At 35.4% G+C, this 12,635-nt stretch overlaps 1 protein-coding gene across 2 annotated transcripts in view; it reads left to right on the top strand.

The window, feature by feature from the left end:
* Positions 1–12,635, top strand: part of CFAP299 (cilia and flagella associated protein 299) — a 565,740-nt gene that overhangs the window by 198,677 nt on the left and 354,428 nt on the right. Inside the window, exon 3 of one of the 2 annotated variants that reach the window (XM_021702434.1) lies at positions 9,192–9,282. In XM_021702434.1, coding sequence (XP_021558109.1) covers positions 9,192–9,282 — 91 coding nt within the window. Of the gene's footprint in view, positions 1–9,191; positions 9,285–12,635 lie in introns of both variants that reach the window. The other variant, XM_044912690.1, reaches the window with a different exon arrangement.

The following is a 12,635-nucleotide window of genomic DNA, read 5'->3' as shown; positions in this document are numbered from 1 at the left end:
CCGAATCGGCAAAGAAGAAGTCAAATTCTCACTCTTTGCAGATGATATGAAACTTTATGTGGAAAACCCAAAAGACTCCACCCCAAAACTGCTAGAACTCATACAGGAATTCAGTAAAGTGGCAGGATATAAAATCCATACACAGAAATCAGTGGCATTCCTATATACCAACAACAAGACAGAAGAAAGAGAAATTAAGGAGTTGATCCCATTTACAATTGCACCCAAAACCATAAGATACCTAGGAATAAATCTAACCAAAGAGGCAAAGAATCTGTACTCAGAAAACTATAAAATACTCATGAAAGAAATTGAGGAAGACACAAAGAAATGGAAAAACGTTCCATGCTCATGGATTGGAAGAATAAATATTGTGAAGATGTCAATGCTACCTAGAGCAATCTATACGTTTAATGCAATCCTATCAAAATACCATCCACTTTTTTCAAAGAAATGGAACAAATAATCCTAAAATTTGTATGGAGCCAGAAAAGACCCCGAATAGCCAGAGGAATGTTGAAAAAGAAAGAAAAAGAAAAGCAAAGCTGGTGGCATCACAATTCCGGACTTCAAGCTCTATTACAAAGCTGTAATCATCAAGACTGTATGGTACTGGCACAAAAACAGACACATAGATCGATGTAACAGAATAGAGAGCCCAGAAATGGACCCTCAACTCTACGGTCAACTAATCTTCGACAAAGCAAGAAAGAATGTCCAATGGAAAAAAGATAGTCTCTTCAACAAATGGTGTTGGGAAAATTGGACAGCCACGTGCAGAAGAATGAAACTGGACCATTTCCTTACACCACACACAAAAATGGACTCAAAATGGTTGAAAGACCTAAATGTGAGACAGGAGTCCATCCAAATCCTAGAGGAGAACACAGGCAGCAACCTCTTTGACCTCAGCCACAGCAACTTTTTCCTAGAAACATCGCCAAAGGCAAGGGAAGCAAGGGCAAAAATGAGCTATTGGGACTTCATCAAGATAAAAAGCTTTTGCACAGCAAAAGAAACAGTCAACAAAACCAAAAGACCACCAACAGAATGGGAGAAGATATTTGCCAATGACATATCAGATAAAGGGCTAGTATCCAAAATCTGTAAAGAACTTATGAAACTCAACACCCAAAGAACAAATGATCCAATCAAGAAATGGGCAGAAGACATGAACAGACATTTCTGCAAAGAAGACATCCAAATGGCCAACAGACACATGAAAAAGTGCTCAACATCGCTCGGCATCAGGGAAATCCAAATCAAAACCTCAATGAAATACCACCTCACACCAGTCAGAATGGCTAAAATTAACAAGTCAGGAAACGACAGATGTTGGCGGGGATGCAGAGAAAGGGGAACCCTCTTACACTGTTGGCGGGAATGCAAGCTGGTGCAGCCACTCTGGAAAACAGTATAGAGGTTCCTCAAAAAGTTGAAAATAGAGCTGCCCTATGACCCAGCAATTGCACTACTGGCCCAAAGATACAAATGTAGTGATCTGAAGGGGTACGTGCACCCTGATGTTCATAGCAACAATGTCCACAATGGCCAAACTATGGAAAGAGCCAAGATGTCCATCGACAGATGAATGGATAAAGAAGATGTGGTATATATACACAATGGAATATTATGCAGCCATCAAAAGGAATGAAATTTTGCCATTTGCAATGAGGTGGATGGAACTGGAGGGTATTATGCTCCAAAATAAGTCAATCAGAGAAAGACATGTATCATATGATTTCAGTGATATGAGGAATTCTTAATCTCAGGAAACAAACTGAGGGTTGCTGGAGTGGTGGGGGTGGGAGGGTTGGGGTGGCTGGGTGATAGACATTGGGGAGGGTATGGCTGTGGTGAGCACTGTGAATTGTGTAGCAGTGTTGAATCACAGACCTGTACCTCTGAAACAAATAATACATTATATGTTTAAAAAAAAAAGAACACAGTAGGAAGGGAGAAATGAAGGGAGGGGAAATCAGTGGGGGAGATGAACCATGAGAGACTATGGACTCTGAGAAACAAACTGAGGGTTCTAGAGAGGAGGGGGGTGGGGGGATGGGTTAGCCTGGTGATGGGTATTAAAGAGGGCACGTACTGAATGGAGCACTGGGTGTTATACACAAACAATGAATCATGGAACACTACATCAAAAACTAATGATGTAATGTGTGGTGACTAACATAACATAATAAAATAAAAAAAAATTTTTAAATCCATTTGAGAAAAGCAAATAACCAAGAATATCTACACAAAAAAAATCACAACACCCCTGAAAAAGAACCAACAATGAGAGGGGCTAGTTTTACCAGATATTAAAACAGGATAATGTGGTACTGATACACAAACAAAGCAATGAAACAAAATAGAAAACAGAAAACACAGAAATAGAGCCAAGTATATATGGAAAGACATCATCTGAAATCAATGGAAAAAACAAAGATTGATTTTTAAATAATTGGTGTTGAGATAACTGAATAGCCAAATGGAAAAAGTTGAAATAAGATCAATTTATCACACAGTACATCAGGGTAAATGCCAAGGAATTAGAGACATAAATGTTAAAACAAATTAATAAATAAAAAGGAAAACTTCCAAGTTCTAGAAGAAAATATGGATGGATTCCTCTATAACTGGTGATTCAAAATCCATTGTAACAGAATGATTTGTAACACTTATAAATTATTTTAATGACATAAAAATGAAACATTTTCTTGGTAAAATGCACCATAAGCAAAGTAGAATGACAAATGAAAAGGTGGGGAAAATATTTGCAACTTACATCACAGAGAAGAGCTAAAATTTGCCATGTTTAAAGAAGAAAAAAGAGAAGAAAGAGGCTAACGATACTATAGAAAAATGAGGTATCAACATAGAGTTTAAAGAAAAAGAAGTGCAAATGGTCTCTCTATATATGAAAATAAGTTCACTTTTGTTTATAATAAGACAAATACACAATTGTGCTGAGTTTCTCATGTACTACACAGGCAAAAATCTAAAAGCTTTAGAGTATACTTTGTTAATGAGGCTGTGCAGAAACTGGCACTATTATAAATTGTAGGGAGGACTGCAGAAGACCCCAGCCCCACTGAAGGGGAATTTAGATTACCAAATTTTACCAAATTTTAACTAAATAAAATATTCATGTACTCTTTGACCAGCAATCTACCTCTAGGAATTTATCCCCAAAATATAGTGGCAAAACCATGAAAATGACCTTTACACAAAGCTAAACACTGAAGCAGTATTTATTATAGCAAATAACAGGAAGCAAACCAATGACCATCAGTAGTTAAGTGACTAAACTGTGATATATTCCTATAGTGGAGTACCATGCAACTAAAAAAAAGTAGTGAAAATGTCTCTTACTAGTATGGTATAATTCCCTGAATATAATGCTAAGTGAAAAAGCAAGTTTCAGGAAAATATGTATAGGAGGCTACTATTTACTTATGTAAGTTACCTAGCTAGCTAGCTAGCTAGATAACAAATAGATATGCTTGTATTAAAAATAGTAACAGTTAATAAAGCAATTTAAGGATATTTTTAAAAAATGATGCTCTATGAAGGGAAAGAAAAGAGAGAGATAGACAAACCAAGAAACAGACTCTTAACTGTAGAGAACAAACTGATGGTCACCAGAGGGGAGGTGGGTGGGGATGGGTGAAATAGGTGATGGGGATTAAGGAGTACATTTGTGATGATCACTGGCTGATGTATGCAAGTGTTAAATCCATATATTTTACATCTGAAACTAATATAACACTGTATGTTAACTAACTGGAATTAAAAATAAAGTGATGCTTTATATAGGAGGAAGAGAATGGAATAGGGTAGATGGAACTGGGGGAGATGAAAACTAGACTTTTCTAAATTTCTAAATTATAGATTTTATTTTAGAATTCTATGCATATTTTCATATAACTATAAGGCAAAATTTGAAATATCTTTCAAATTGAAATAAAATCAACAAATGAACCTAATTGTATATCTAGCTGGTATCATAGCATAAAGAAAGAACTTTTACCAAGTGAAATGCTTTAAAGCACAGTAATCTGGCCATTCATCCCTAGAGGTATATAAGCTAAAGAGAAAAAGATCTGCAAAAAGTCTTAAAGTGTTTTCAATAAGCATATTGGTGTCGCTAATATTGGCAATTTTATTTTGAGACTATATTTGTGATAAAACAAATGAGTTATTATGTTGGTGTTTTTGAACCTCAAGATTTTTGGTTTGGGTGAAAGATTGTGGTGGTGATGAGAATACATCTTATATAGACAGTGTAGGTAACTGAGGGTCCCTTTAGATGCTGCTCTTTGAAACCTGTTGTACATTTGCACCAAGGCCACACCTCCCATAGGCTGCTCCCCCTCAATGACTGAGTGTGACAGGGATATTAAGGTGGACCTGTGAATCTTTATTGGCTGACTTTGGTTCAAGGACATGGCTTTGCTGAACCTTCCTTAGATGTCACCGAAGTCTGGGATGCTTCCGTCCACCCGCCTCTTGCCTCCCGTGTCTCTGTCTCTGTCTGTCTCTCATTTTAATGTTGCCTCATCTTTTCTAAACTCTCCTTGTCACTAGAGGTCAGACTTAACCTCTTAATACTGCCAGTTTTATTAAAGGAATAACAGGGCTTTATACAGAGGGGGTAATGCAGCAAGCCTTCCTAACAGTCTTCTTCAGGTATCTTTCTCCCCAGCGTCTCACACTGATATATCTCTTCTTCCCTACAGCCCTCCCCTCATCATTATACTCTTCTGCTCTGAGCCCACCACCCTCATGTGTGACAGTCCCTGCCATCTTGTGTAGTTGTTGAGAAATGCGGAATGGGCTTCTGTTTTGACTGCTTTTTGCTGGTGAGAAGCTGCCCCCTGGAATTCCATTATGTCAAATTCTTCACCTCCTTAGATGGAATCTTTCAAATACATGAACTAGAAACACACACATAGAGATTAGGCATGTACATCCTAAAGATGCTGAGCCTGAAGGCCTTCACCTTTCTAAAGCCTATTTTTGCTCAGTGTTCTGTGGAGCAATGGGGCTGATTCCCACAGGTAGAGAGGAGTCTGGAGGCAGGCATATCAAAAACAAGCTTGCTTTCTTTGCTTTCTATTTTCTCATTGGCTTTCACTATACAACTAGAAGATCAGGAAGTCTATTTCAAATCAGGTAAAAGATTTAGATACCTCCCAGAAGAGAGTAATAAAGTTATATTTGAACGTGTTTTCAGAATAAAATCATATTTAGAGACTAAGAACGTTTATTTCCTCTCTAAGCAACCTTTTTTTTTTTTTTTGGTTCCCCTTGAAATGTGAGAACATCTTAACCTACCATGTTTAGGAATTAACTAGAGAAATTTTCCAGATGTACCAAAAAAGAGGAGTTCAGGGACACTTTCTCAGACAGAAGCCAGGCCATTTTGTCCCTTCAAAGAAAGGCACAGCTTTCTATCCAGGGGGGAGTAGAGTTTGACTGATGGAAGATACCATAGATTTCAGGACTCCCACTTGGGTTTTCTTCAAAATAGAAGATGAAAAAGAACAGCTGTCTAGTGTAGATCTTAGCGCTTCTTGTCTTTCTTCTGTGTGCTTCAAACAGTTGAAGCTTCTTCCCAGAGATGCTGATAGCTTTACTGTACATTTGGTAATTTATAAACTCTCACATAGAAAAGGGGCGGGGTGGGGGGGGGAAGTGGTGCCATTTATCTTAATGAAAATTTGATTCTCATTCCTCCCTACCAATAAATGAATTTCATTTCTCAAGAAGTCTTTTTCCTTTCTGAAAGTGATTAGAATACAAATTGATGACCTCCTGGAAATTCCATGGAAATAACAGTATATAGTGTAAAAATTCCTAAACCATAGATCTTTCTAAATATAATCCTGATCGATCTAACTCCTAAGGAACATTGTTCCAATTAAATTTAAAAAAAAAAAAGAAAGGAAGGAAGGAAGGAAGAAAAAAAGCCACTAAGAATAGTTTACAAGAAAATACAAGAGAGTAAAAAAACACACATTGGATTTAGTTCCACTATTTTTCCCTTTTAGATCTTTAAAAAACAATCCCTTAGATATTAAAGATAGATTGTCCTGTTGAATTAATGCTCAAAGGAAAGGACTTGAAATCGTTCACTGGTTGCTTTTATTCCTTCTATACAATTTTTGGTATCCATGTAGCTTTTGGAGGACATACAATTTAGAAAAAAAAACAAAAGTAATCAGAGAAATGGATATTAAAAGCACAGTGAGATACTAGTACAAATACAGTGAGTTGCTTAGGAGAAGAGAGCAGTTACTAGAAGCAGATGGTGCTGGTACCCTGTCCTTGGACTTCCAGCCTCCAGATATGTGAGAAAATGAATTTCTATTGTTTAAGACACCCAATCTATGGTATTTTGTGATAGCACCCAGATTGATTATACAGAGCAAATATACAATAATAGACTGAAAGAAGGAATGTGAAGATGTTTACCAATGTTAGAGAAATTTATAAAACACTATTTGAGGAGAAGCAGGATTTTTTTCCCCTCCTAATTTATGTAAAAAACAAAGCAAAAAAGGTGTTATATTGTCCTGGAGAAAATGTAGAAGACAGGGCAACAGGTGTCCTACATCAAAGTACAATAGAAATGTATCTCCCATATTTAATACTCAAATAAATTATCTAAAAATGCACACATTGTGATAAATAAAATCATATTTTTATCAAGTTTGCAGATAATTTTCAATTTTGGCCTCAAAAAAAATAAAATTTATATTATTTGAGACCACACAAATACATGCATATAGTTTTGTCAGTAAACTTATCCATGGAAAATAAAGCTATTTCTGAAAACTGCTTTTTCATAGATGTGTGCTTATTTCCTAAGAAGAAAATATTGTAAAAGTTTTATAATAAACTTTTACTTATCCACTACATTTTACTATACTCTCCACTAAATTTTTCCAAAGTAAGTATACAAAAACATCATTTCAAAGTAATTGAGGCACAGAGAAGTTGAATTACATATTCAAACAAGTGCAGATGAATTGAATATAAATTCTAGAATTATTAAATGTAGGCTGTACCAGATTTCACTGGCTAGAAATCAAACCTACCTCTGAACAAGTAGTTGATCAGAATTCTATTCTAGAATGGAGTGATGATTATGGCTGATTAGCTTTCCATAGAGGTTTCAAGACCACCAGCCTCTGATAACTCCTAGGGGCACCTCCTGATGAAGGTTGCATTCCTCACTGTACCCCCACTCCTGTTACTTTAAGTTTCCTCTTCCCAGTGAATTCTCATTGTTTTCTGTAAAAGTACTATTGCATCAAATGCTGTTTTGATATATTGTGAGGCTTCAGTATAGTAAAATAATGCCTTGGGGTTAGTGATATTTAAGTTAAAAACCGAATGCCAGCTGATTATCATCAAGTTCATCTCTAAAGTGGAAATAAGCATGTCCTCCCTTAGGGCTTGATTTGAAGATAATTGAAAGTATTTGCAAAATACCTAGTATAGAGACTAGTACAAAGACTGCCCAATAGATAAAAAAAAGTGTTGCTATTAAGACCAATTTAATCTCAAATTTGATTTAGTGTTTATTTAGAAACTGCTTATTAGAACACATCTCAATGATTATTCAAACCTTGCCTATTAGAAAACTAATTTTACATTTAAAATTCTGAGATGATTAATAACTCATAAATATTTACTGAAAGACTTCGTAATCTTTAAAATAAGTGACCTCTTAAGAAAATAACTCATGGAAATATTTCTATTTTAACAGTTTTCCATTTTTTCTCTTTCATTATTTACTCTCTTCGATTGTTAATCTAGTAATACAAATATGTGTGATGACACAAACAACATAATTAAATCATAAAACCAGAAGTCTAATTGTTAAGGATTAAGAATATATTTATACTCATTCATGTAGGATTATATAAATGCCTTTAGCTAATGATTAAACATGATTGGTAAAAATTAACTCATCCATATAACTTTTACCCCATTTTGAATGTGTAGTGGAGTGTAAACAACAAAGATGGAGTATTTGCCTTTATAAAACTTATAACCCTAATATTTTGTAACAGACCTACTTCACTTCTTGAGGAAGTGACTCCTTTTGTGATATTTATTTAAGCAAGGTTTCTCAGGTCACTGACTGTTAAATCTAGTTAAGTAAGAGTAATGCATGTTAAAGATTTAAGAACTCCTTACCACACACTGCATTAACTTTCTTGCCCAATATTTCCCCTTGATGAGAAGTTTCCGGTTCTCAGATGTAGCATGGTATAATAACATTATTTATATAACTTTTTGACTCTGCTGCATATAGCTTAGGAGTTCTAGACCTTATCCTCCCTGTTCCCAGTTTGTATAACAAAAATACTTTTATCTTTCTCATAGAGGTTATAGGAGATGATGTAAGTCTATGTGTATAAGACTTGAATAGTAGTAAAAAAAAAGGAACAGTATGATCTTAACATATTGTCAGTATAATAGTCATCTTCAGAACTTATTTTTTATTTTATAACCTCTCTTGAGGTTTTTTTTTTTTTTTAAGATTTTTTTTTTAAGTCATCTCTATACCCAACAGGGGGCTGGAACTCACAACCCTGAGATCAAGAGTCTCATGCTTTACCAACTGAGCCAGGCAGGCACCCCGTATTCTTAATGTTTCTTTTTATCTAACAGAGATGACTCAACCTAGTTCTTTCCTTTTTTGCCTTTTTTATATCCTCATAGAGGTAAGATTAATGCTCTATGCCAGCAAGGGAATTGGCTTAGGTTTCTAGTATTTTAATTTTCTTATATTAAATAAATAAATTGTACTTAAATTATAAGCAATCTAAAATTATTGTGGGTAATGAGAGGTATAAATAAATTTGCATGCTGTGATAAAAAAATAAAACAGATGTGTAAATGAAATTAACTGTATCTGGCTTGAGTATTGACAGAGGCATGTATGATATTTATAGACATGATTCTAATTATTCATAAATACAGATTCTATACTGTATAATAATTTGAGAAATTTAGTAAATTATAATAATTGTGTATGATTTATATTAATTGTATATATAGTTTTTGTGTTATAAGGACATTGTCATTTGGAATAAAGAAGTGTGGTTTTTGGCCCCTGAATGTTTTTGATATATTTGTTTTCTAATGTATTACAACTGAAGACCTGCTTTTTATAGGACATTAACAAGTGCTGGTAAAGACCTGCAAGATAATTTTCTGAAGGCTCTGGCAGTGAGAGAAGAAGACAATCGCAATGGAAAAGTGAGCGTGAGTACACTTCATCCAACAACTAAAAGTGTATACATTAAAGGCACAGTTGGTATTAATAATATATATATATTTTTTAAATTTTATTTATTTATTTGACAGAGAGAGACACAAAGAGAGGGAACACAAGCAGGGGGAGTGGGAGAGGGAGAAGCAGGAGCTTCCTGTGGAGCAGGGAACCCAATGTGGGGCTCGATCCCAGGACCCTGGGATCATGACCTGAGCCGAAGGCAGACCCTTAACGACTGAGCCACCCAGGTGTCCCAATAATATATGTTTTATTGTCTTCCCTGAGAAGTAATTGGTAATGGTTCTTTGTCTTATATATTATACAAAGTATGTAGGAAAAAATTTTATTCCCACTTACATCTGTAAAAGTACTCACATGGTGAAAAAAATGATTCCATACATCTATTATAGAGAAAATGCATTGGTAGACTGGTTGTCATCTTTAATGTTGTGCTAGTATTATGTTGAAAGTTGCTGCTTCTTTTCAGCTCAGCCTCCTAGTACACTCTTCTAAGTCACATCATCCACTGACCCCCAAGTTTTGCCCTGTGCCTACCTGATTTCATGGTACCTTCAGAAGATAGTCCTGTAGTTTGCCTTGTAATCCTACCTTGGGAGATGTGATAGAAACCACATAAGGGAGAGATGTAATTTTTAATCATCCAAGGAGAATATGGTCTTGCTTTATTAAAATGTGTGCTACATCAAATATGTAGTTTTTTTTGTTTGTTTGTTTGTTTTAAGATTTTATTTATTTATTTGACAGACACAGCGAGAGAGGGAACACAAGCAGGGGGAGTGGGAGAGGGGGAAGCAGGCTTCCCGCTGAGCAGGGAGCCCAATGCGGGGCTCGATCCCAGGACCCTGGGATCATGACCTGAGCCGAAGGCAGACGCTTAACGACTGAGCCACCCAGGCGCCCCAAATATGTAGTTTTTAATGTTATTTGGAATATATATTTACTTTTACCTTTTGTTAATATAATATTAGTGATAACAGTCTTCTGTAGGTTTTAAAATGTTCCAAGTCATGGATAAAAAAAGGGCAAATACTTATGCTCAAACTGTAATAAGTTTCTTACAGAAAAATAATCAGAAGTAGTGTGATGAAAAATTTAGAACAGCAACAGAAAAATATGTGTATAAGGAGGTCTATTTTACCAAAGTTTTCTCAAAAAATAGTTGCAATTTTTCTATCAGGGCTCTTGGAAATTTCACATGCAGACAAAATCCTCAATATACTTCATAGAGAGAAAAATTCATACTTTGGTTAGATAATTTAATAGAATTAACCTGGACTTGAAATCAGGGAAAGTTTCTTGGAGGAGGTGAACAAGTGAGATTAAAGAAGTGAAGTTGGAAATATGGATAGTGACTAGACTCTGGAAGGCCTTATAAATTACAACAGGAAAGTTTGAAATTTATCTTACTCTTAATAGAAAGAGCAGCTAAAAAAGTGGAAAGAAAGGCAAAAAAATGGGATGTCACAGGAATCCATGATAAGGACGTCAAGGAAGGAACAAATGATCATTAGTGATCAAACAAGATAAGGATTAAGAAAGCATTCATATAAATTTAAAAATATACTTGACAAGAACAAATTCCATCTATATTAAGAATGGAAATTTGATTCCATAAGGTTGAAAAAATGGCCCATGATTCCACAGTAGAACCAACAAACACAAATAGCTTTAGAGACCCTGAACCCACATTTTTAACCACAGTGGTATACTTCCTCTCAAAAATATCTTTTTAAGTCTTTCTCTCCTGTTGGTATTTCCTTTAACAATGAGTGCATTTACTCAGATAGAAGCATGTCAGTTACTGTAGACTCCCTACTCTCTCTCACTCATGTTGAATGAACCACTAATTTCTCCTAAATGTAAATCAAATTACTTTACTTTTCACCATTTCAACTATCATTTTTTTTAAATTATATTTTATTATGTTAGTCACCATTCATTACATCATTAGTTTTTGATGTAGTGTTCCATGATTCATTGTTTGCGTATTTACTTTGATTCAAACTACCATTATATCTTAAGGAAATTACTATAATAGTCTCCTAAATGATATGCCTATGTATTTTCTTACCCAGCTCCCATCCACTTGCCAATCACTCACTACATTTTCTTGTGCACCTGCTCATGCCTGAAACTGTTTTAGTCCCTGGGACACTGGGGTACTTCAGAATCCAGGATCTTAAAGGGTTTATATTTTAGAGAGGGAGATAAGAAGTAAGCACAATAAAAGTGGAAAAATTAAATGCATCTCTGGATAGGTACTATGGAGAACATAAAAGTAGAAAATCGAGTAGAAAGAGATTGAATAGAGTGGTTGGTTGATTTAGCTAAGGTATACAGGAAAATCACTTCGAAGAGGTGACATCTGTTGGGACTTCAGTGACATGAAGAAGGTAGCCACAGAATTTGAAGGGAGAGACACCCCAAAATAGAAAAGGATATGAGAGAGAGAGAGACATCCCAAGGAAAGGGAACAGCCTATTAAAAGCTCCTGAGATAATAGCAGTCATGACATATTCAAGAGAAGGTAAGAAGACCAGAATGGCGGGAATATATTTACTGAAAAGGATTATAGAGACAGGTGAAATCAGAGAGGAAATCAGCAGCCGGATCATAGAGACTTTAAGGAATTTTGATTTTATTCTTTAATTTTAATTTTTATATTCTTCTGTTTTTAAACTAGAAGGTCAATGGCAACTTAAATAGAGAAGTGACCTAATCTTGTTTACACTTTAGAAAGATTGATCTCATTGCTGCTGTGCAGGGTGGAAGATGTGGGAAGGAGGCCTAGAGAGAGGCAAAGAGGTAAGATAGGGAGCTTTTATAATCAACCAGCAAGAGACAAAACTCTTACAACAGGGTGGTACTAGTAGAGATGGAGGGAAGTTACTGAACTGTGTCTGTATTTTGGAGGCAGAACAGATAGGACTCATTGATGTATTTGGTGTGGAATATTAAAGAAAGGAAAGTAGGGTGACTACTCAGGTTTTGGCTTGAACAAGTGGTAGATGTCAGTGATACTCACTGTAACAAGAGAACTCCTGAGGAATGCTGATTTCGGGCATCAATAATGAAATTGTTCTGTGTTGGCAGTATTAATTTTGTGACACCTATTAGATACTCAAGCAGAGAAGTTGATTGTCTTTTACATATATTGCTTTGGAACTTAGAGGAGAAGTCTTGGTTAGAATATAAATCTGAAAGATACCAATACCTAAATGGTATATAAAGTCATGGACTTGCAAATATTTATTAGGTAGAGAGTGTAGGTAAAAAGAGTGAAGTCCTATGACAGGTCTTTAGGGTACCCCAACATTTAGAG

The sequence above is a fragment of the Neomonachus schauinslandi genome, chromosome 2 (genome assembly GCF_002201575.2).
Source record: "Neomonachus schauinslandi chromosome 2, ASM220157v2, whole genome shotgun sequence".
In the NCBI taxonomy this organism is placed as follows: domain Eukaryota; kingdom Metazoa; phylum Chordata; class Mammalia; order Carnivora; family Phocidae; genus Neomonachus; species Neomonachus schauinslandi.
Note: the sequence above shows the minus strand (reverse complement) of the source record. Positions and strands in the feature narration are given on the sequence as shown.